The sequence below is a fragment of the Dermacentor albipictus genome, chromosome 9, assembly GCF_038994185.2.
Source record: "Dermacentor albipictus isolate Rhodes 1998 colony chromosome 9, USDA_Dalb.pri_finalv2, whole genome shotgun sequence".
Lineage (NCBI taxonomy): Eukaryota > Metazoa > Arthropoda > Arachnida > Ixodida > Ixodidae > Dermacentor > Dermacentor albipictus.
The window spans coordinates 27,658,089-27,680,874 of record NC_091829.1 but is presented as its reverse complement, the minus strand read 5'-3'; the positions used below and the strand labels follow the sequence as shown (position 1 = coordinate 27,680,874).

Sequence of the window (22,786 nt, the reverse complement as noted above, 5' to 3'; positions counted from 1 at the left end):
TCTAAATGAGTATGACTATATATTTATTAGCAGGATAGCGATATGTGCATCCAGTTGTAGCTTTTTAGGGAAGTGAAAGCATGACTGTGCGACCATTTTAGTGGCTATAATTTGTTTTTTACCGCCAAACGCGGTTTTTATAAATAAGTGTGTTCTTTGCTTGAATGAGTCAGTAATGGGCATTGGAAGAGGTAGAACTATGTTGATCCATGTACAGATTTTTGGAAAAGATGTAACAGGGCTATTGTCCTGTTTTTGGTCGACAAACAATTCACGTAGTTTCGTGTATTCATGTATACAGTCAGTGTCACTGTATATTTATTTGCAGTGGTAGCGATATGTGCGTCTTGTGGTAGCTTTTTAGGGAAGTGAGAAGAGGATTGTGCATCCATTTTATTGGGGGATCTTTTTTTCTCGCGAGAAGCAATTGATGTATATTAGTGTATTCTTAGCTCAAATGAGTCAGTATATGTGGATTGGTAGAAACAGCAATATTTTAATCGAGTTACAGCTTCTTAGAGAAGGTATAACAGGGCTGTGTGGACATTTTAACGGTCTATTGTCCTTTGTTGTTGGTTGACAAACGATTCCCGTAATTTCGTGTAAATGAGTGTCACTATATATTTATTAGCAGGGGTTGCGATATGTTAGTCCAGTTGTAGCTTTTTAGGGAAGTGTGAACAGGGCTGTGCAGCCATTTTAATGGGCTATAGTACTTTTCTTACCGCGAGAACATTTTATTTTTAAATAAGTGTATTGTCTTAAATGAGTTAGTACATGGGCATTTGAAGATCTGTGAAGTAGTGCGTTTACCTAGGTCAAATAATTCCAGAGAACCTTGATAACAAGATGGAAATTCACAGAAGAACAAAAATTGGTTGGATCGCATACGACAGACATTGCCAACTCCTGACTGGAAGCTTACCATTATCATTGAAAACGAAGGTGTGCAATGAGTGTGTTTTTTTCCATTGCTGACATATGGGGCAGAGACTTGGAGACTGACAAAGAAGCTTCTTCTGAGATAAAAAGTTGGACCGATTTTAACGAAATTTGTTGCATTTGAGAGAGAAAGTTAAATTCTAGTGACTGTTGGAAGCGGAATTTCTATTTAGCGCCTGAATTTTGTTAAAAAGCTTTTCAAAAATACAGAAGTTTGAAAAAAATATAGAAGCACGAAGTTCACGAACTAATAGCTCTGCATCAGGAACAGATATCGCGGTTCTGTAAACGACATCCATTACATCATTCAAAGCGGACAAATTTAATGTGTCAATTTACATCCCACATGTATTTACGACGATGTGTACAAGGGTTCTGCATAAGCCATATTTCCATATTACTAGATTTTCTTAGATTCATGTGTAACATATCAAATTTGTCTGCTTTAGATGTATTATTATATACCTTTCACAAAAATGCGGTATCATTTTTTTCTTGCCGAGTTACGAAGTTATAAACATCATAGTTTCGTTTTGTGAAATTTAGCGAGTTTTCCCAATTTTTTATAAAAGATTGATGACATGAATCGAAAATTTAAAACCAACAGTCACTAGATATTAAATTTTTCTTTTAAATGCAGAAACCTCGTCAAACTTTGTGCTGTGGTCGCCGAGAAAAACGAATTCTCCTTTTGCGTGTATTTAGATAGTAACACCCGAGCTAAAGCTTCCTCTTAAAGCTTTTTAGAGAAGTAAGAAGAGGGCTGGGCGAACACTTTATTGGTCTGTAATTGTGCATCAAGGTTTCTTTGCTTTATTATGCGCTTTTTGTGTACGTCAAGTGGAAGTAATCTTGCAAAACCATATCAGCAGTGTTTTGCTGATGCGCAATATTAAATTTCGCACGAAGAGGCTGTTTGCAATTGAAAATCATGTTTCTCTTTTCAAGTGTGTGTGTTTATAGATATATCCAAGCAACCTTATGCTTTCTGGTCCTTTGGACTACGTGACGTAAAGCGTCACAATGGTGCCCTGCTCTTTCAATGAGATGTAGACGCACTGTATGAGTTACGTCAGCATTGTGTCATTCCATTCTTATCTTGGAGGTACTGTTTAAGCAGAGCACCAAGAATAACTTAATTATTCTGGTTTCTTCATATTTCAAACGTGCAAACAGATTTGAGTTGGCAGTGCCAGGAGGTCCTGGCATTGAGTAGTCTTGGGTTGCTATCTTAATTTTCTTTCTTTTCTGTGCAGATCTGCTTGCCCCACGAGACAGGCTATTCGTTCTGCAATTGAACATTACTAGGTAAAACATGTACCTGTGTTTCAAGCAACAAGAGCAGATCGAATCACTGGCTATCCATACTTGGGTATTCACCGCTACGCGAGAGATTATTTAACAGACAGAAAAGACGAATGACATGAGGTCTTCCGATAAAAATCGTCCAACTGGATTTAATCGCTTTAATGGTAGCCGCAGCCTGTGATGCAGTCAACTTTCTTTGCCCATTCACCAACACAGTTGACAGTATGTTACCGCATTCTCGCTATATCGCACACGGCTGACCATCTACACCGCTGTATACTGCAGGCGGCGATTTACCTCATGTCATCATGGTGAAGATCTCACAGGTGGGTGGGTGGGTGGATGGTCATGATGATGATGCGCACCCTGGCGGCCTGTCGGACTTCACGCGCAAGAAGCTGTCGTGGATGTCCAAGACAGAAATGTACTCGTCTAGCAATACTGCATCTGCATTAACCAAGAAGCAAGCATTAACCAAGTAAAGTATCCTTTGGCAAGCTCTGTATAACAGTGATTAATCTATATCTACAACCTTCAAACCGGATTTCAGTAGAAGCGCTAGTGGATATCTTCAAGATAGCTCATTCTAATGTATTTATATGTGGCGACTTCAATGCACACAACATCATCTGGGGCAGTGATCATTGTGATGCACGGGGTAACGTTATAGAGTGCGCCATAGATAAATGCAACTTGACTGTTTTAAACGATGGGTCGCCAACATTCCTTCGTGGATATAATTACTCGAGCTGCATAGATGTTACCCTGTGTTCACATGATCTAGTGAACGGTGTGGGATGGACAACAGATATAGAAACGCGCGGAAGTGATCATTTTCCCATCCTTGTTAACCACCCTAGCATGCACTGTGATATCAGGCGTTACAGCAGACTAACCAACTGGCAAGCTTTTCGGTACCGCCTAACGGATCAAATTAATCAACATGCAACAGTGGAAAAATTTACAGAATTTTTGCAGGACAATATGAACATATGCACAAGGCAGGTCCCAATTCCAAAAGATTATGCTGCAGTTGACGGAGAATATGAGCACCTAAGAGCCATCCGACGCCGATCCGAAAGAGCTTACCGACGGAGTGGAAGTTTAGAAGCATACAGAAATGCTCAGAAAATACACAATGTAATGCGCAGACGAATGGAAAATCTAGGCAAACGGCGCTGGCGCGACTTCTGCGGCACGCTGTCCCCTTACACGGCTGTCCCACGAATTTTTCTAGTAATTCGTTCTTTAAGCGGACCTGTAACACAGAGCTTCCCATTTCGTGCTCTCGCTGTAGCACGGGACACGTGTGAAATAATAGTTGCAGATGAATTTTGTGAGCTTATTTCCAGACCTGCTTTTTCATCGCAATGTGGAGAATTTGATATTTCAGCAGTGTTGGCTAAGCGCAAAATTACTGCTTGCTACTGGGCCCAACATCCTCAATTAGATCATACTTTCACATTAAGCGAGCTTCAATGTGCAATTGCATCATGTCGCCAAAAGTCCGCTGCTGGGCCGGACGGCATTACGTACAATATGCTAAGAAACCTCGGACCGACAGGTACAAATGCTCTCTTAGACATCTATAATAACTTATGGATAGAGGAAACTGTACCTGATTCTTGGAAAGTCGCTCGAATCATACCAATTTTAAAACCTGGTAAGACGCCCTTGTGCCTTGAATCCTTCCGCCCTGTTAGTTTGACAAGTTGTTTATGCAAAGTAATGGAGAAAATGATTGACGCGCGACTTCAATGGTGGTGTAATGAAACGAAAGTGCTGTCCAACTACTTAGTAGGTTTTAGAAAACATAGATGCACAATGGATGCAATATTAGATATAGTAACCTGTGTGGAGCACGAGCGTGCACGTGGGAACATGACTATAGCAGTATTCCTAGACATCAAGAGGGCATTTGACACCGTTAGTCACGTTCATGTTTTGCTAAGCATGTTGGAACTTGGTCTGTCTGGCAGGTCCTTGCGATGGATTTCTGAATTTCTATCAGGTCGCAAAATCTTTGTTCAGACGGGTGAAGGAAAGAGTGCTGAACATGTTGTCAAACAGGGAGTACCACAGGGAAGCGTACTCAGCCCCTTCCTTTTTAACTGCGTCATGGCTGATTTACCAAGAAGGCTGCCATCACAATTAAAATTTTCACTGTATGCAGATGATGTGTGTATTTGGACATCTGGGTCTAATGCTCAACTGCTTCAAATGGCATTGCAAGACGGCATAAATATAATCAACAAATTTTTGAGGGAGAGAGGAATGGTACTATCACACGCAAAGACAGCTGTATTACCCTTCACTCGAAGGCAGTTAAAAAATTTCACTCTTAATCTGGAAGGACACCCTCTAATGATTGTCACACAGCATCGATTTCTAGGCATAATACTTGATAGGCAGCTATCCTGGGCATCCCACATAAAGAAACTCGAAAACGAGGTCAATGCCGTAGTGACTGTACTTCGCAGACTTGCAGGCACATCATGGGGCGGATCAGTATCGTCCATGATGACTGTTTACAATGCATTAATACGACAAAAAGTTGCGTATTCCGCGCCCATCTTACACGGACTTTCCCACACTTCAGAAGAGCGACTTAAAAGACTTTTAGCTAGAGGACTACGCCTATGTCTAGGAGTTCCACGAGCGACTTCTAGTTCTCTTGTAATAGCTGAGGCTCGCCAATCACCATTTCCAGTTATGCGAACTACAGAAACATGCCGGCATTATTTCCGTCTTCTAACCCAGCATAAAAACCACCCATTGGCTCTAGACATAATGAAACGAGATAGAAGTTATGTTCATATAGAAATTCAAGAAAATCTTCACATATTGCCAAGAAATGAATTTTGGAACTCAGACATCGAGTATCCTCCATGGCTGCTTACAGTTCCAAAAATCGAATTGTCAGTAGATGGGATATTCAGCAAAAGAGACATGTTCATTCGAGCTGCTCAACAACTAGCGCTGTACCAGATATATATGCGGTATTCAGGATACACACACGTCTATACAGACGGCTCCAGTACAGCAACCTCTTCAACTTCATCATTCATTATACCGCACCTCAACAAACAAGAATCATTTAAGTTATCTCGTGCGACTTCGTCCACAACGGCTGAACTGTTCGCAATCCTATGTGCGGTAAAATTTATATTGTCAGTAACAGAAGCGCAAAAATGGGTAATTTTCAGCGATTCACAGGCGGCTCTAACATCACTCTGCAGCACAAAGGGGAAAACATTCAGTGACAGTATAATATATGAAACACTTAAAAACCTCACAAAGGCAAGCGAAGCGAAACATGCAATAGCATTCCAGTGGATACCAGGGCATTGTGACATTCCTGGCAACACAGCAGCCGATGAAGCAGCACGACAAGCACACCTCAAAGATGATACATCTCCACTCCCAATATCAAAGGATGAATTACGCTGCATTATAAGGACAACGTCTCTCAAAATGTCTAGAAACACTTGGTTTGACCAGAATTCTAAGAGCTCGGACTTATACCATATTGATCCATTTATTGAATTCAAATTTTCATTGTCATTAGATAGAACTATGGAAACCCTTATTCATCGATTAAGGCTAGGCACTGCCTACACAAAGCATTTCTTACACAGAATTGGCCGTGCGGAAACCCCCGAATGTGATTGTGGATTTGTAGAGGAAGATATATATCACCTCCTTCTAGATTGCCCACATCACGACACACCAAGAAGCCGACTTAAATCAGCGCTAATTAAATTAGACCGCAGACCTTTCAGTTTAAGGAAAATTTTGGGCCCTTGGCCAACAACGGCCTTGCAGAAGAGCGCTTTAAAAGCACTAAAGAGTTTTCTTGAAGACAGCGGCATTGCTGGAAGTTATTAGCACTTTCATTGTTCTCTTCATTTCATTGTCACTGTGTATATCCATCTGTTTGTGAATTATATTATGTTGACTGTTCTGTTGTGACTGTATGTGATAATGCATTTACACGATGTATGTACCACCCGCTGACTAGACAATGTGTTATTAGGCGGCAATATCTTTTGTACTTTTGAGACTTTCATCTACATAAGTGTGGAGACATATACATTGTATATTGTATGTACAGTCGACCAAAAAAGTTTGCGGACCAAGAGACCTGACAAAAAGCGGAATATCTCCGCAGCCTCCAAATGCAGCCTGGTTTTCCCATTTCCAGCCTTTACTGGTATATGCGAACAACATGGTGATGTACGGTTTGACTGGCTACTTTTAAAGGCTGCTCGTATATTTAGCATTTTCTGAGACCCCGTGGTCCGTAAACTTTTTTGGTCGACTGTACCATGTGTTCCTTACGTCATAGTGTTCCTGTGGAAACGCTGCGTGATAAGTCCTGGTGCTTGGATGAACAGACTATTTGATATGTAACCTTGAACCCTGTACGATGTGTGACGGAACCACTCAAAAGATGAGGAGTAGCCGGCGCCTTAAATTGTGCGCCAACATCTCCTTATATCATATCAATAAAAAAAAAACCAAGAAGCCGCGTGAGCTATATAAACATCACTGAAGTTACGTGTGTTATTAGCAGAAGGCATCATCAGTAAACATTGCGCCCAGACGTGAAAAGCAATGGTCAAGGCGGTGGCAAGTGCTGTTAGCAGTTAGAGCAGGCAAGAAGACATGGTGCCATTGAATGTCCCTGAATGTGCATTAGCGCCGACAGTTTTACCCAGAGATCGTTGAACTGTCTCGCATGGAGTCATGTCGTATGGAGTAAAGCGGATAGGTAGTTTGCCTAGACTACCCATAGGCGCCGCTCATATCACCTGGTATTGTAGGGACAAGGGGCTCGCATGTTTCATACTGGTTATGCTGTGGAACACTAATGACGGCTGCAAAAATTTAGGATACTCATACAAAAGACAAGCTTAATGTGAAGCTCTTTTCACCATGTTTTGTATGAACCTATGTGGCCCCGTTTGTTAGTCGATGTAGTACCGCAGTGGTAAATGGTTCTTTATTGAAATAAAGGAATGCAGGCACGAAATTGCTGCTGATAGCGCTGTAACGTAGTTGTAACTGTTTAGCGCGGTCAATGAATCCATAAGCTCTGGAAGACGCGTTGGGTGCGATTCTCACTCTGGCCTTGGCACAACTCGCAGGTCCACCTCGCTCCTGGAGCAGCGAGGCGAACAGCATCCGCAGGCGCACGCTCATGTCGGGCCACAGGTGCCAGTTGTGAGCAACGTAGTCGACACAGTGCTCCAGCTTTGCCGGCGCAAAAGGCTCCGTGTTGTCTTTGTGCAGCCGGATGCTCCACTTTGAAAATCGTTTGGCCAGGATTCCAGCAGGGTTGAGCCTTCTTCATATGCATCTTGAAGTCAGTGGCGTAGCTAGGTCGTCTGGCACCCGGGGCCCATAGGTCTTCTGTCACCCCCCCCCCCCTCTGGCCCCTTGCACGCGGGGCCCACGGCCCCCCGGCCCCCCCTGTTGCTACGCCACTGCTTGAAGTGCAAACACATATCGTTTAGGTGGCTCGGCCGCTCATATCTGCATATGCGTGTGTGTTTTGCTACGTAGTGACATTTTATGTTTGCGATGCGCCTTTCAAACGATATTTGAAGCTAACAATTAACAACCTGTGGATGAGGACGTCGATGTAAAGAAGTGTACCGCTTTCGTTAATTTGACACGCAGCGCTGCGCGCTTAGACTTATTGAATAGGCGAAATGTCTAAAGAATGTGTGAAAGTGATTAAACAAAGCGAGATTCAAGTGTGCACTTCAGCGACAACAAACAAGGCAGCCGCTTCGGCAGAAGTACCTCGGCGCGCCTTTAACGGTGGCACTGCTGGAGCAACAGCGTGTTTAGCCTTGCTAACGTAGAGTAGTCGCAGAGTGCGACGTGGCTTTTGGGTACATGCTTCTCCGGAGAACCCAGCCGCGACCCACGAAACTCGTAACCGACGCACACTCGACATGGGCGCAGTGCCACAAATGAACTGGCGAAAGCCCCTGTGCCTTTCCAAAACGCTTCAGGGCAGAACAGCAAAGTTTTTAAAGAAGGCACATAGGTAACTAAAGCACGCCGTAAACTTCTTTTTTATTGTGAGCTGGACGTTGTTGGTCTAATACCGAGAACCTAAATCAGTTTCTAGTACTGAACTTAGTAAAGCACATTTGGAAGCACCATCAGCGTAAATTCAAACGTAAACGATTCTGAAGCTATTCCAATATATGCTTCCGTTTCCAAGTTCACCTACATTTATAAATGTGTTTTTAATTAAGACTCCAGAACGTACACTAGGGACTACTACTACATGTTTAAAAACTCGCTACAGAGCATTTAGATCCCATGCAATAACCTGAGCAGGCATGCTGATAGGTCATGCTGTGGTTTGGTTTCTATTTATTTATGCTGATGGTGCAGTGATACAGATGTGAAATGCGGCCCATTTACAACAATTAGGCATTCATGTTAACATTACGAAATTATTGGACTACTCAGGAAACGTTCCGTTAAGCTATAGCTTGATGTGTGCCTTGCAATCGGAGCAGATAAGCACTCGTCTCTTTATCAGGATTTACATACTGTGCCGATTCATTAGTTGGACTCATGCTTTTGACACTCTTCGCATACCTACACATTTAAAAGTATGCCCTTGACAGGTCAATATATGAAATATTCATATATGTTTGATATCAGTAAGACGGGCAATGAAATGGCCCATGTTTCCAGGCTATAGAATTGTCCCGCTTGGAGGAGATGGGTTGTGCCGTTGGAAGGTTTAGATAATGTCTAGTTTATATGAACTTTGTTATTTGCATCCTTGCTTGAAGATGAGTATTCATGTTATAAGCATTTCTCATAGACAGCTTAGGGCATCTTCTTACTGATTTTTCGCGTGTTATGAAGTGTTGTATTTTGAGTGTTAGTTTTTCACCGTACACAGAGAGAGAGAGCGTAAACTTTAATTTCAAATCAGCAAGATTTGAGTCCGGCGTCTTTTAGTGGGTCTGGGCACCCGCCGCGGACGTGGTTCCGAGACATTGTCTCGAAGCGGCTTCCTCGGCTCGCTGGACGGCCCAGAGTTATGTTGTCAGGTCAGAGCTGAGCAGTGCGGTCATTCAGCGTGACTGGAGGCTGGCGGTGGAAGAGACGGAGGGGTCGGCACTGCCCGACTTGTTTGTTAGGTCCCGACACTCCCATAGCATGTGATTTAGTGTGGCAACCTCGCCACACGATGGCCACACAGAGTATCACACAGAGTTTCATGCGTTTTTTTTTTTGTACCTGTCACCATGCTTTCTCATCAACATTGTAAAGCCCCACTTACACATTACTCCGATTAGGAGCTTGTAAGGTACTGTAAATAAATAAATAAATAAATTCTATTATATTTAGTTTAGTTACTGTGGCCGGCGCCCCGTTAGCAGCGCTATGAACAAGGGCCTGTAAATATCGTCCTATCACTATCCTAGCATCTTCTGGTTGTCGAACGGTATGCAGATTCGTGAAAACTGAGTAGAACGCGTGACAAGAATTTGTTTCAGCCTGCATGCGTTGCCCTTCATCTCAACAATCTTTCTTTTCTTTTTTTCCAGATCCTGAGCAGCGTGCTCACCGGCAGTGGCAAAGATGGCGACGATCTCCCCACCACGGACTTCGAACGACAAGTCCTTCGATCGGGAGCAAGCTGTTCCGAGACCGCCGAAGAGCCGCTGACCCAGGCTGCAGAGGTTCAGCTGCAATGCCAGGTCGCGAACCTGCGTCAGAGCGGCCACATTTACCGTCACGACGACGTGGCCATTCGAACCATTGCTGAAAATTCCGACGAACGCGTGTTCACGCACACACAAAAATAAAGACTGACAACACCGCTGGCCATCAGGCCCGAAGACGACGGCGGCGGCGACGTATAGCACCCAGGACGTGCCAGACGACTCGCACTTCAGATGCCACTAGTCGAACTAACTATAAGTCTTTGCGAGGTACATCCTGAATAGCCTAAGGATAGCTTGGGCCGAGTAATCGAAGTATAGAGTACCGATAACACTTGGCTTATCGAGTTATCGAGTTGGAGAAGGCAGAGGAAAGACAAGGAGAGGAATGTTGGTGGATGGCATGAATAGCTTAAATGGACGGAAAGCCACGTGCGACTGCAAAACTTTGCGGAGGCGTTCATAGTAGCGTATGCTGCTTGTTTACAGTGTTCCCCCCAAGCCACTAAGGTGTTTCGGGACCCTTTTAACGCTGTAATGCATAACGCACGTTCTGTATACTGCGCAGATTGAGACTTCGAAATTCAAATTTGTGCACGTGAATCGGAAGTAGCGATAGTAATTCGCTGTCGAGCCAAGTGTCAATTTTGAGTAGCTTCGGAATCTCATTGCTAACTGTGGTGGATGCTAATTACCTATGCTAACAAATTCTATCTTCAGCACAAATTTGCACTCCATATGGCGTGAAATGGAGAAAATTCTGCGTACGTAGAAGCGTGCTTCAGCATTGCAGGGTTAAATACTCCCCCAATACTGTTCGTGTCAGGGCTGTTTGATGATTCGAACAGCATGTTAGTCAGTGTTCGAAAACTGCAGCAGTGGACGACGAAGCCTCGAGTGAGACACGCGACTTCTGCGACATTCTCAGAGCATCTCGAAGGCGTACCGCAGGTTAAGTACGTAAAACTTTAGGATGGCTTATCACGCGCCCCCATAACTGGCGCCCGTGTATTGTGTTGCAGGAAGAGTTGCTCGTGACGTCAGCATTTTTGCGGAGGTTAAGCAATCTCCGTATAAGAAGAGCCACCTGAATACTCGTAATTTTGGGTTTTTGTTTTGTTTCGCAGTTCTATGATGTGCTTTTCTCGGGGGCTCCGTATTTCTCTTCTAGTGAATAGCTGTGCGCATCTCTTAGCCTAAGGCTTTTTTAAAGCTGGTTCAAATATTAGGCCTCCAGAGGCGCGATTTTCCTCTCGTGCATCTACCTCCTTTCGGCTGGCAGTTTTCAGTATTTAGGAGTCGCCGCTAAGACGTTCTGAAACCGTCATGTCGTTGCCAGCGTTAATTCTTACGTGAGTACTTGCGATATGCGTATATGATTCGCAGTAGCTTTATTCCATAACTGACGTATTCGACGTCATTTGTTATGTTGCGAAATTCCGCAACGTATTCGTCCTTCCGGCATTTTTCGCGGTAGTCTACATGTGCGCGCGTGTAAAGTACGGAAGATTGGTTGGCTCATAGCAACGTAGAGGACTCTGTGCTCCAGGCTAGCCGGTAACAAGACCGCTTACTGTTTTCTCCGTGCAGCCGGATGCTCCACATTGAACATCCGTTGGCCAGGATGTGGAGCAGGGTTGAACCACCTTGCTCTGCGGCTATGAAATCACGTAGTACACATCGAAACATTCGTGACTGGCGTTACCGAACTATAGTTCACAATTAGTGGTGGTTTTACTACTACACACAATGTATTCGTACTGTTCGCCTTGCATGTGCCGCAGTGCAACCCTCAAATTGCACCTATGGCAGTCTCCTCTTGGTTTCGTTTGTGTGCGTGTATTTTGATCCGCCCATAGGAATAGTTTGACTCGTGTAACAATGTTTGCGAATTTCGAAATAAACTTGAATGGTGGCCGTGCGTGTCTTGTCTCGCGTCAGTTTCCTCATGAATGATGCCATTGTAAGGAGTGATGCGTTCACTACCTACAAACTAGCCTTTTCGTACTTAGGTTGCCGAGTAGAGTTTTCCTTGAGAGTGGAGAAGCGCCGGAATGTCACGAATGAACTGTTCTGCCAAAGGGAGACGTGGGTCCACTCATAAAAGAAACTCAACGGCGCCTTATAACCGCACGTCACAGCGCTACCAAGCTGCATCACGGATTACAATGCAAGCGTGTTTAATGGTTCGGCTGCATTAGAGGCACGGCACTATTAATTTACGCCGCTGCAAAGTGGACGCAGAGTCCAGGGTCACCGCGCAGCTAGCGTGACGCGGCGTCCTGCGCGCATGAGCGTGGTCAGCGCGGGGATGGAGCACGTCTTATCTGGTCGGAGGCATCGACTGTGAGAGCATAGGCGAGCAACAACGGTCTAGCTGGCCAAGCTGCTGGTCGAGAAAAAAACGGTGTTGGGTGTGCCGTTCCGGTAGCCGAGTGGCTTGAGTGTTCAACTCGTGTCCTTGAGTACGGTGGTTCGATTCCCGCTGCCTGCGTCGCTGTGGAAAAAAAAAACAGCGATATGGGTGTCGAGGCTCGAACTGTCGTGAGGACGGTGGTTCGAGTCCCGGTCGCTGCATCGCTGGAAAAAAAAGACAGCGGTGGATGCCGGGGCTGGAAGTGTCGTTCCTCAAGGGTCGGGGTGGACGCGACGCTGGGTCCCGGACCGCAGAAGGCCACCTGCATCCTAGTACCGGCGTAGCATGGCCAATGCGCGGATTGTAGGCGGTGCGCATGTCGGCACAAGGACGCAGATAGCCTGTGGCCGTTCCGGCACCCAGCTGTACGCCCTGCACACCCAGCTGTACCGGAATGTGGCGGATAAGAGGGAGTTTTGTGTCATGGTGCACATCATTTCCTCTCGCTATCCCCCGGGTATCCTAAGAGGGTGGATACCTGTTGCTTTTGTGGGAAGTGCGGAGGACACCCCACGGAGAACCGCGACACCACGCGAAGGAGATCACACCCCTACAGAAAACTGACCCGCAAAAGACGAGAACCCTCCCCACTACAGCAAACCTCGCCGCGCACCTCGACCTCCCCCCCCCCCCCCCACCGCCATTTTGCCGCGCGACCTCTTAGAGGTCGCGCGGCGAAACGCGGGCCTCTCCTCGACGTTTGCCGCGCGACCTCTAAGACGTCGCGCGGCAAAATAGCGGTGGGGGGGGGGGGTTGGGGTGCGCCGCGAGGTTTGCTGTAGGGGGGGGGGCTCTCGTCTTTTGCGGGTGGGTTTTCTGTAGGGGTGTGGTGTGATCTCTTTCGCGTGGTGTCGCGCTTCTCCGTGGGGTGTCCTCCGCACTTCCCACAAAAGCAACAGGTATCCACCCTCTTAGGATACCCGGGGGATAGCGAGAGGAAATGATGTGCACCATGACACAAAACTCCCTCTTATCCGCCACATTCCGGTACAGCTGGGTGTGCAGGGCGTACAGCTGGGTGCCGGAACCGCCGGAGGCTATCTGCGTCCTTGCACCGACATGCGCACCGCCTACAATCCGCGCATTGGCCATGCTACGCCGGTAGTAGGATGCAGGTGGCCTTCTGCGGTCCGGGACCCAGCGTCGCGTCCACCCCGACCCTTGAGGGACGACACTTCCAGCCCCGGAATCCACATCGCTGTGTTTTTTTTTTTGTTAGCGATGCAGCGACCGGGATTCGAACCACCGTCCTCACGACAGTTCGAGCCTCGACACCCGCAGCGCTGTGGTTTTTTTTTTTTTCCACAACGATGCAGGCAGCGGGAATCGAACCACCGTACTCAAGGGTGCGAGTTGAACACTCAAGCCACTCGGCTACCGGAACGGCACATATTGCACAGTATTTTTCTAGACCAGTAGCTTGGCCGGCTAGGCTGTTATCGCGGCCTATGCTCTCACAGTTCATTCTGCCGACGAGATAAGACGTGCTCCAACCCGCTCTGGCCATGCTTATGCGCACAGGACGCCGCCAGTCACGCTAGCTGCGCGGTGACCCTGGACTCTGCGTCCACTTTGCAGTGGCGTAAATTAACGGTGCCGTGCCTCTAATGCAGCTGAACCATTAAACAAGCTTGGAATGTAATCCGTGACGCAGCTTGGTAGCGCTGTGACGTGCGGTTAAAAGACGCCGTTCAGTTGCTTTTATGAGCGGACCCCGTCTCCATTTGAGCGTGGACAAGCGCCAAAATGTCACGAATCAGCTGTTCTGCCAATGAAAACTCATCTACACCGCAACGTAAGTACGTTTGTGCTGTTTTGTAGGTAGTGAATGGATCACTCCTTATATTGGCATCATTCATGAGGAAAACAAATGCAGACAAGACATGCATTGCCTTCGTTGAAGTTTATTTCGAAACTCGTAAACATTGTTACACAAATCAAAGCATTCCTATGGGCGGGTCGAAACACGCACGCAAAAGAAATCGAGAGGATAATGCCGTAGGTTGCAATTTCAGGGTTGTTTTGCAGCACCATGCAAGGCAAACAGTATGCATACTCTGCGTGTAGTAGTAAAACCACCAATAATTGCGAACTATGGTTCAGTGACGCTAGCAGTCATGTTTCGATGTGTTCTAGGTGCTTTGACAGCTGCAGAGCAAGGTGGTTCAATCCTGCACGACATCCCGGTCAAACGATATTCAATGCAGAGCACGCGGCTGCACGGAGACACGGAGTGCTCTTTCCGCCGGCTAGCCTGCAGCACAACGTCGGCTACGTTGCTATAAGCCAACCAATCTTCTGTAGTTTACACGTGCGCACATGTACACTACCTGTAAACATGTCGCAATGTCGAAAATGCGCTGCGGAATGTCGCAAAAAAAAATTGACGTCAAATACAGCAGTTAACGAACAACCGCTACTGGGAATCGGAAGTACATCGCAAGTACGCACGTTAAAATTTACGATGGCAGGGACATGAAAACAGCTTCACGTCTTCTTAGCGGCGTCCGGTAAACTCTCATGACCGTAAGGGTCGAAAGGCGGCAGCTTCACGAGACGGAAATCTCGATTCTCGAGGCAGGACATTTGGACGAGCATCATGGAAGCCTGGGGCTAAGTACTGCGCTCAGCTGTTCGTTCCAACAGAAAAAGAATGCGGGTCACCAGAGAGAGAGAGAGAGAGAAAAAAGGTGTAAAGTAGGCGTGAGCATTCAAGTAGCTCTTCCTTCTACGGAGATTGCTTAACCTCCGCAAAATGTTGACGTCACGAGCAACTCTTCCTACAACACAATACATGGGCGTCAGTTCAGGCGGCAGTGTTATAAGCCATCTCGAATTTTTTTTTTTTTTTTATGTACTCAACCTGTGGTACACGTTCAAGATGCACCGTGAATATTGCAGAAGTCACGTGTCTCACTCCAGGTTTCGTCGTCCTCTGCTGAAGCTTTCAAACACTTACTTTGACGAGCTTGCTGTTCACATCATTCAACAGTACTGAAACCAGCACTATTGGGGGAGTATTTAACCCTGCAATGCTCAAGCACGCTTCTACGTACGCAGAATTTTCTCCATTTCACGCCACATGGAGTGCAAATTTGTGCTGAAGATAGAATTTGTTAGCAAAGGTAATTAGCACCCACCATAGCTAGCAATTCGATTCCCAAGCTACTCAAAATTGACACTTGGCGCGACAGCGAATTACTATCGCTACTTCCGATTCACGTGCACAAACTTGAATTTCGTAGTCTCAAGCTGCGCAGTATACAGCAGGTGCCTTACGCATTACAGCGTTAAAAGGGTTCCGAAACACCTTAGTGGCTTGGGGGGAACACAGTACACAAGCAGCATACGCTACTATGAACGCCTCCGCCAAGTTTTGCAGTGGCACGTGGTTTTCCGTCTCTTAAGCTATTCATGCCATCCACCAACATTCCACTCCTTGTCTTTCCTCTGCCTTCTCCAACTCGATAACTCGTCAAGCCGCCGTGTTATGGGTGCTCTATACTTCAGTTACTCGGCCCAGCCTATCCTTAGGCTATTCAGGATGTACCCCGCAAATACTTATAGTTAGTTCGACTAGTGGCATCTGAAGTGCGAGTCGTCTGGCACGTCCTGGGTGTTATACGTCGCCGTCGTCGTCTTCCGGCCTCATGGCCAGCGGTGTTGTCAGACTTTATTTTTGTGTGTGCGTAACCACGCGTTCGTCGGAATTTTCAGCCGTGGTCCGAGCGGCCGCGTTTGTCGTCGTGAGGGTAAATGTGGCCGCCCTGACGCACGTTCGAGACCTGACGTTGCAGCTGAACCTCTGCAGCCTGGGTCAGCGGCTCTTCGGTGATATCGGAGCAGGTTGCTTCCGATCGAAGGATTTGTCGATCGAAGTCCGTGGTGGGGAGGTCCTCGTCATCTCTCCCACTTCCGGTGAGCACGCTGCTCCGAATCTGGAAAAAAAGAAAGAAAGATCGAGAGGGCTGGCAACGCCTTTAGGTTGAAACGAATTCTTGTCGCGTGTTTTACACAGTTTCCAGGAATTTGCATACTGTTCGACAAACAAACGATGCTACCGACAGTGTGTAGAAGATATCTACGGGACCCTGGTGCATAGCGCCGCTTACGGGGCGTTGACTAAAGTTTCTAAATGTAATATCAATTTTTTTATTTATTTGATCATTTACAATACCTTAGAGGTCCCTCATCGGAGTAATGTGTATGGGAGGCTCTACATTGTTGATAAGAAGGTATGGTGGCAGGTACAAAAAAATAATAAAAATAGAACGTATGATACACAATGTGCGGTAAAAAACAAACTGACACTCGAAATACAACGCTTCGTAACACGCTAAAAATAAGTAAGAAGATGCCCTAATCTGTCTACGAGAAATTCTTATAATCGGAATGCTCATCTTCAAGCAAGGATGCGAATGACAGAGTTCATATAAACTAGACATTATCTAATCCTTCCAACGGCAGAACCCATCTCCTCCAAACAGGACAATTCCACAGCCTGGAAACATGGGCCATTCCATTGCCCGTCTTATTGATGAGAAACAACTCTGAATATGTCATACATTGACCTGTCATGGGCATACATTTATATGATTAGGTATCCGAAGAGTGTCAAAAGCATGAGTCCAACTAATGAATCGGCGCAGTATGTAAATCCTGATAAAGAGACGAGTGCTTCTTATCTGCTCCGATTGCAAGGCACATCAAGCTAGCTTAATGAAACATTTCCTGAATCCAATAATTGCAAGCTGTTAACATGAAGGCCTAATTTTTGCAAATATGAAATATTTCACATTTGAATCACTGCACCATTAGCACAGAAACAGAACCACAGTATGACGTCTTTGCATGCCTGCTATGGTAAACGCATGGAATCTATATGCTATGTAGTCAGTTTTTAAACGTGGAGTAGCAGTACCGAGTATACGTTTTGGAGTCTTAATTAAAAGCACGTTTACGAATGCAGGTGAATTTGGAAACGGAACAATACGTTTGAATAGTTTCGGAATTGTTCACGTTTGAATTTACGCTGATGCTGCCTCCAATTGTGCTTTATTACGTTCATTACTAGCAACTGATTTCAGTTCTCGGTATTAGACCAACAATGTCCAGCTCGCAAAAAAAAAAAGTTTGCGGCATGCTTTAGTTACCTATGTGTCCCTTTTTTAAAAACTTTGCTGTTCTGCCCTCTGTAGGAAGCCGCTGGAAACGCTTCGGAAAGGCACAGGGGCTTTCGCCCGTCTATTTGCGCACCTATGCCCATGTTAAGTGTGCGTCGGTTATGAATTTCATGAGTAGAGATTGGCTTCTCCGAGGAAGCTTGTCGTACTTGGAAACCACCTCGCACTCCCCACTACTCTGTGGGCGAGCCTAAGCACGCTGTTGTGCCTGCAGTGCGGCCGTTAAAGGCGAGTTGAGTTCCTTGTGCGGAGGCGGCTGCCTTGGAGTTTGTTCTCGCCGATTTCCGCACGTGAATCTCGCCTTTTCTTACGCTTTTACACATTATGTAGAGATTTCCGATATTCAACAAGTCCTAGCGCGCAGCGTTGGGATTAGGCAAAGCGGCGCATTTGTTTACATCGAGATCTACACCCATAGATCGTTAATTGTTAACTTCAAATAGCGTAAAAAAAGGGGGATCGCCAACATAAAGTAACGTCAAACGTAGAAAACCATACGCATCTTGAAATATGAGCGGCCGAGCCACTTATATTTGAGTGGCCGAGCCAACATCGTTTCTGTGCCCAGCTCATCTGCCTTCATAGAAGAAATTGCCTCGCATTATGCCTTGTAACATTTCGATAGTCTTTTTCTCACATTCTTTGTAACCTCCCCCCCCCCCCCTTATGTAATACCCCGAAGAGGGGTCTTTAAGGAAATAAAGTGAAAGTGAAAAAATATCTTTGCACTTCAAAATGCAGAGCAAGGGGGTTCAACCCTGCTCGACATCCTGGCCAAAGGATATGCAAAGTGGGTATTCGGCTGCACGTAGACAACACGGAGCCTTCTTGCCACCGGCAAGGCTGGATCACGGTGTCGCCTACGTTGGTCGCGACTGGCACATGTGGCTTGACATGAGGGTGCGGCTGCGGACGCTGCTGGCCTCGCTGCTCCAGGAGACTGGTGGACCTGCGAGAGATGCAAAAGCGAGAGTGAGAATCGCACCCTACGTGTCTACCTGAGCTTATGAATTCATTGACCGCGCTACGCAGTTACAGCAACGTTACAGTGCCATCAGCAGTGATTTCGTGCCTGCATTCCTTTATTAATTTATTTCAATAAAGAACCATTTACCACTGCGGTACTACATCGACTGGAAAACGGGGCAACATAGGTCCATACAAAACCTAGTGAAAAGAGTTTCACTTTCAGGCTTGACTTTCACATGAGTGTGCTAAACTTTTGCAGTCGTCATTAGTGTTCACCAGCATTACTATAGTATGAAACATATGAGAACCTTGTCCCTACAATACCAGGCTGTAGGAGCGGCACCTGCGGGTATTCTATGCAAACCACCTATCCGCTGTACTCCATACGACATGACTCCATGCGAGACAATCGCACGATCTCTGCGTAAACCTGATGGCGCCAATGCGCATTCAATGACATTCAATGGCGCCATATGTTCTTGCCTACCCTAACTGCTAAGAGTACTTGCCACAGCCTTTAGCATTGCTTTTCAAGTCTGGGCGCATTGTTGTCTAATGATGATGCTTGCTGCTGATGACGCACTTAACTTCAGTGATGTTTATATCGTTCGCTCGGCTACTTTTCGTGTGTTAATGCAGATGTGGTATTGCTAGACCAGCCTTTAGTTCTGGACATCCTAGACAACTTCTTGCTCATCGATTATGTCCCACAGGCCTCCAAGGCGCGCATCGTCATCATGACCATCCACCCGCCCACCTATGACACTTATGACAAGAGGTAAATTGGCTTCTGCCGTATTCAGCCGTGTAGACTCTGAGAAATGTGCGATATCGGCGGAATGCGGCAATATACTGCCAACTGTGTTGGTGAATAGGCAAAGAAAGTTGGCTGCTTCAAAGGCTGCGGCTGCTAATAAACCAATTAAATCTGTTAACGTTAGTCGTTTCTGTCTGTTAATTAATCTCTCGCAGAGCGACGAATACCCAAGTATGGATAGACAGTGACTCGATCTGCTCTTGTTGCCTCGATGCGCCAGGCGTCGTGCAAATATGAAGTCTTCACTCAATGCCACTATTCAATCAAATCAAAAATTTTTTATTCATCTGCATTTGGTACATAGTTTTTCATTTCCTGTCCAACCTAAGCACAGCGTGCTTGTTGGTTGTTCAGGCAGCACAGTGAATCATCGAACGTGTACCAAAAAACAATGAAGTAAGGCATACTAGTACAGACTAACCATATTATACAAAACTATAGAGACATAATGACTACAACTCGAGCCAAAATTAAAACTAAGTAAAAAATAAATAAAGGACATCATAATAGCTTGACAATGAGCCATACGACAACTCACAGAATATCCTAGGAGCAAATCTTGGAAAGCAACCTTCCACATGCAAGAGGCTATCAGTGATTTATCTGCAATGACGAGCACCATTTTCTTATTGATTTAGTCATTTTTCGTTTAGTTTTTAAATTTCCAAGCGCTTCTCCAAGTTCATTAAATATCTGTGGCACGTAATATCCCCTTACTTTTTTCCCGTAATGTGTAAAGCATCGTGGCTTAATGTATGTTTCTGTCTTTCTTAGAGCAACGTTTTTCTTGACAGGTACTTTGAAATCCTTTGCATAGTAATGACGTGTGACCACAGTGTAATAAAATAGTTCACGCATTTCCAGTATGCCAAGCCTATTGTATTGTTCCTCCTTGTCAGCTTGCTGCAGCATAGTTCCGTAGGTTACACTGTTTACTATTCTTTTAATTATGCGGTTTATTGCTCCCATTTTGTGATCAGAACAAGTTCCATACAATGTAATACCGTAGGTTATAATAGATTCAGCCAACGCCATGTATATGGTGCGCCTCAAGTCTACGAAGTTTTACCTTTTAGGTTGTACATCATCGCAGACACAGCTCTGAGCCTGTTACATATATACTGCACATGATCATTCCATGTTATATGCTCATCAAATATTATTCCGAGATACTTGATTGTATGTTCAAATGGTATAGCATTACATGTGCACGAAGTGCAATGAGAGTTATGTAAAAAAAGAGACTCCCTTAGGAGCATTCGTTTGTGTGGGTTTCTAAAACAGATAAGCTTTGTTTTTTGCCGATTTAAATATATTGAATTTTGAATATTGAATTACTTTTGTTTACCCTGTCATGTTTGCTTACCGGGAAAGTTTCTTCGTAAATGTACTTTGAGGCTTGTTTGGCGACACATGCAAGGCAAACACTATGCATACATTGCGTGTAGTATTACAAGTACTGATTGCGAACTGTAGTTAAGTGACGCAAGCAGTCGTGAATATTTGGATGGGTACCAAGTGCTTTAACAGTTTGCATGTTGCCACGTGTGTGAATAAAAAAATGTCAAGTTCTACATCGCTATCTTCTGTTTTTTATTCCAGTAACCATCATATCGACGGGTCGGGTGCTGTACCACAGCAAGCAACGTAGACTACTCCCGTACTTCTGCTATATCGACTATCCTTATCCGGCTTTCTTAAAACCCTTCTACAATACGTGAGCCTACGTTGCTGCCGTCTATTGAAATATATGCTTTTTACAACTAGGGCATCTGAAAGCTAATGGCACACCAGGTCACTGGTAGTCGTAGCACGTCCTCTGAATGAGCACGATGGGTGCCTGCTACATTGCGCGAACAATAGTAACACGCACCTTCATGTGCCTCATTCCTTTTTTTCCTGTATTTAACATTCATAGGAGTGCGAGTAGTAATCTTCAAAACCGAATCAAATACTAATCGAATGGCATGAGAAGCGAAAGTGATTGAATACAGCATAATTGTCTAATAGTTTTCTAATGAGGAACTTGCATTTTTTACTACCAGTATGAAGCAGTCTTCAGATCGCAATATATTCACGACATTGATAAATTTATGTGACAGCATGCACGTTTCGAATCGCATTTTATTAAAAAACGAATAAAGGGACAGGAGCACATAGCAGTTTATTCGCATACTCAGGACTCACCGGTGAGTGCGGAATATAGCCGTTTAGCACGAACAAAAAGACGGGAAGGAAAGCGGGAAGAAAGGACACGGCACATTAAAGAGGGTAAAGTAAAACAACGATGCATGAAGGGTTTAGAAGTATACCTTGCACACCGCAGTCGACCTGGTGACACTGTGCAACCTGTCAGCACAGGCGATGTTCGAGTGCAGTCAGTGAGTCGAAAACGTGGTCGAGGGGTTCCTGTGGCGGCATGGAACCCTCTTCGACCCGGGCCTCCCGGGCCATGCGCCCATGGTCGCCTAAAGGGCGGTATTCTTTGGACAGATGCTGGCCCTGTGGATGTGAGTGCACGCTTTCACAATCACGATCTCTCTACGATCTCCCGCTCTCTGGTCTTTATGAAAACCCTTAACTTTTCCGTGAAACCTGCCTTCCCGAACGCTTTCCATGATCTTGTATAGACAATCTATTAAGAACTGCCGCAAGCTTTTTTTATGTGTGTGAAAAATATGCTTGGGTGCTTCACGCGCGTGTCAGCACTAAGGTGACAAAAATTGCCACCTATTTTAGTCACCAAGGGACACTTGTCTGCATTATTGTGCCATCAGACCACTCAGGCAACAACCTTCACCTACCATAGACTCCTCCCAGTTTCGAAATGTTTCCAAGCCATGGAAGTGTTTATAAAACTATGGACAAAAAAACAATAGGTATTTCAAGTGTACTGCCTTTGTTTGTCAAGTACGTGTTTATATTGTGCGATTGGGTGAAAAAACGAAATTTCGAGTACGAGTTGCATGTAATGCTGTGCGGAAACAAATTATTCAATTCGAGAATTTGGTATTTAAAATTTCTTTAAATATTTCATTATGATCGAATGCAAGAGTATACTAAGAATATTGGAGCCAGACTTCAATAAAATATGACCCATGCCTGCGGTCTGCTGGAGTCTTCTATAGTCATTGTTAACTCTCTTTTTAATCATACATGATCTCCCTTTTTGAACAGACTTTCAAATGGAATTCGTGGGCATTTATTTTAACGCTGCAGTTAATCGAGTTTCACCTGACTCATCCTTCTCCATAATGATAGGTTAGTATTCATCAGAAAGTTCTGTTCGAACTCGACACTTCTGCAACTACCAGCTCTTTAAATCTAAGAAGGTGCTCGCTTTGACATTGAAACCACCTTTGCTGTGGGCATATCTCTTACATAACAGCTAGGTTAACTTGGCTCGTTAACGTGCTGGTCACTAATTTATATTTGAGTGAAA

At 45.2% G+C, this 22,786-nt stretch overlaps 2 protein-coding genes across 3 annotated transcripts; both read left to right on the top strand.

Moving 5' to 3' along the window:
• Nucleotides 1-870: 870 nt before the first annotated feature.
• Nucleotides 871-11,872, top strand: LOC139049629 (uncharacterized). Of its 2 annotated transcripts, none has more exons than XM_070525265.1 (5): nt 871-945; nt 2,199-2,250; nt 2,536-2,728; nt 7,401-7,467; nt 9,843-11,872. In XM_070525265.1, the coding sequence occupies exons 3-5, from the start codon at nt 2,559-2,561 to the stop codon at nt 10,101-10,103; spliced, it is 498 nt and encodes a 165-aa protein (XP_070381366.1). In that variant the 5' UTR covers nt 871-945; nt 2,199-2,250; nt 2,536-2,558; the 3' UTR covers nt 10,104-11,872. The 2 variants fall into 2 exon arrangements, with proteins under 2 accessions (XP_070381366.1, XP_070381365.1); XM_070525264.1 differs by having other exon boundaries at nt 7,401-7,476.
• Nucleotides 11,873-14,067: 2,195 nt separating this feature from the next.
• Nucleotides 14,068-21,179, top strand: LOC139049630 (uncharacterized). Its single transcript, XM_070525266.1, has 4 exons — nt 14,068-14,170; nt 18,300-18,530; nt 19,241-19,305; nt 20,947-21,179. Exons 1-4 carry the CDS (start codon nt 14,147-14,149, stop codon nt 20,993-20,995), a joined length of 369 nt encoding a protein of 122 aa, XP_070381367.1. The 5' UTR covers nt 14,068-14,146; the 3' UTR covers nt 20,996-21,179.
• Nucleotides 21,180-22,786: the final 1,607 nt, after the last annotated feature.

Coding starts and splice junctions, on each gene's coding strand:
- LOC139049630 (XM_070525266.1), top strand. CDS start 14,147: ATGAAAACTCATCTACACCGCAAC. Junction 18,531..19,240: donor CGAGAGATGCAAAAGCGAGA/GTGAGAATCGCA, acceptor TATGTCCCACAG/GCCTCCAAGGCGCGCATCGT. Junction 19,306..20,946: donor TATGACACTTATGACAAGAG/GTAAATTGGCTT, acceptor TTTTTATTCCAG/TAACCATCATATCGACGGGT.
- LOC139049629 (XM_070525264.1), top strand. CDS start 2,559: ATGGTGAAGATCTCACAGGTGGGTGGGTGGGTGGATGGTCATGATGAT. Junction 2,729..7,400: donor AAGAAGCAAGCATTAACCAA/GTAAAGTATCCT, acceptor CACAACTCGCAG/GTCCACCTCGCTCCTGGAGC. Junction 7,477..9,842: donor TCGGGCCACAGGTGCCAGTT/GTGAGCAACGTA, acceptor CTTTTTTTCCAG/ATCCTGAGCAGCGTGCTCAC.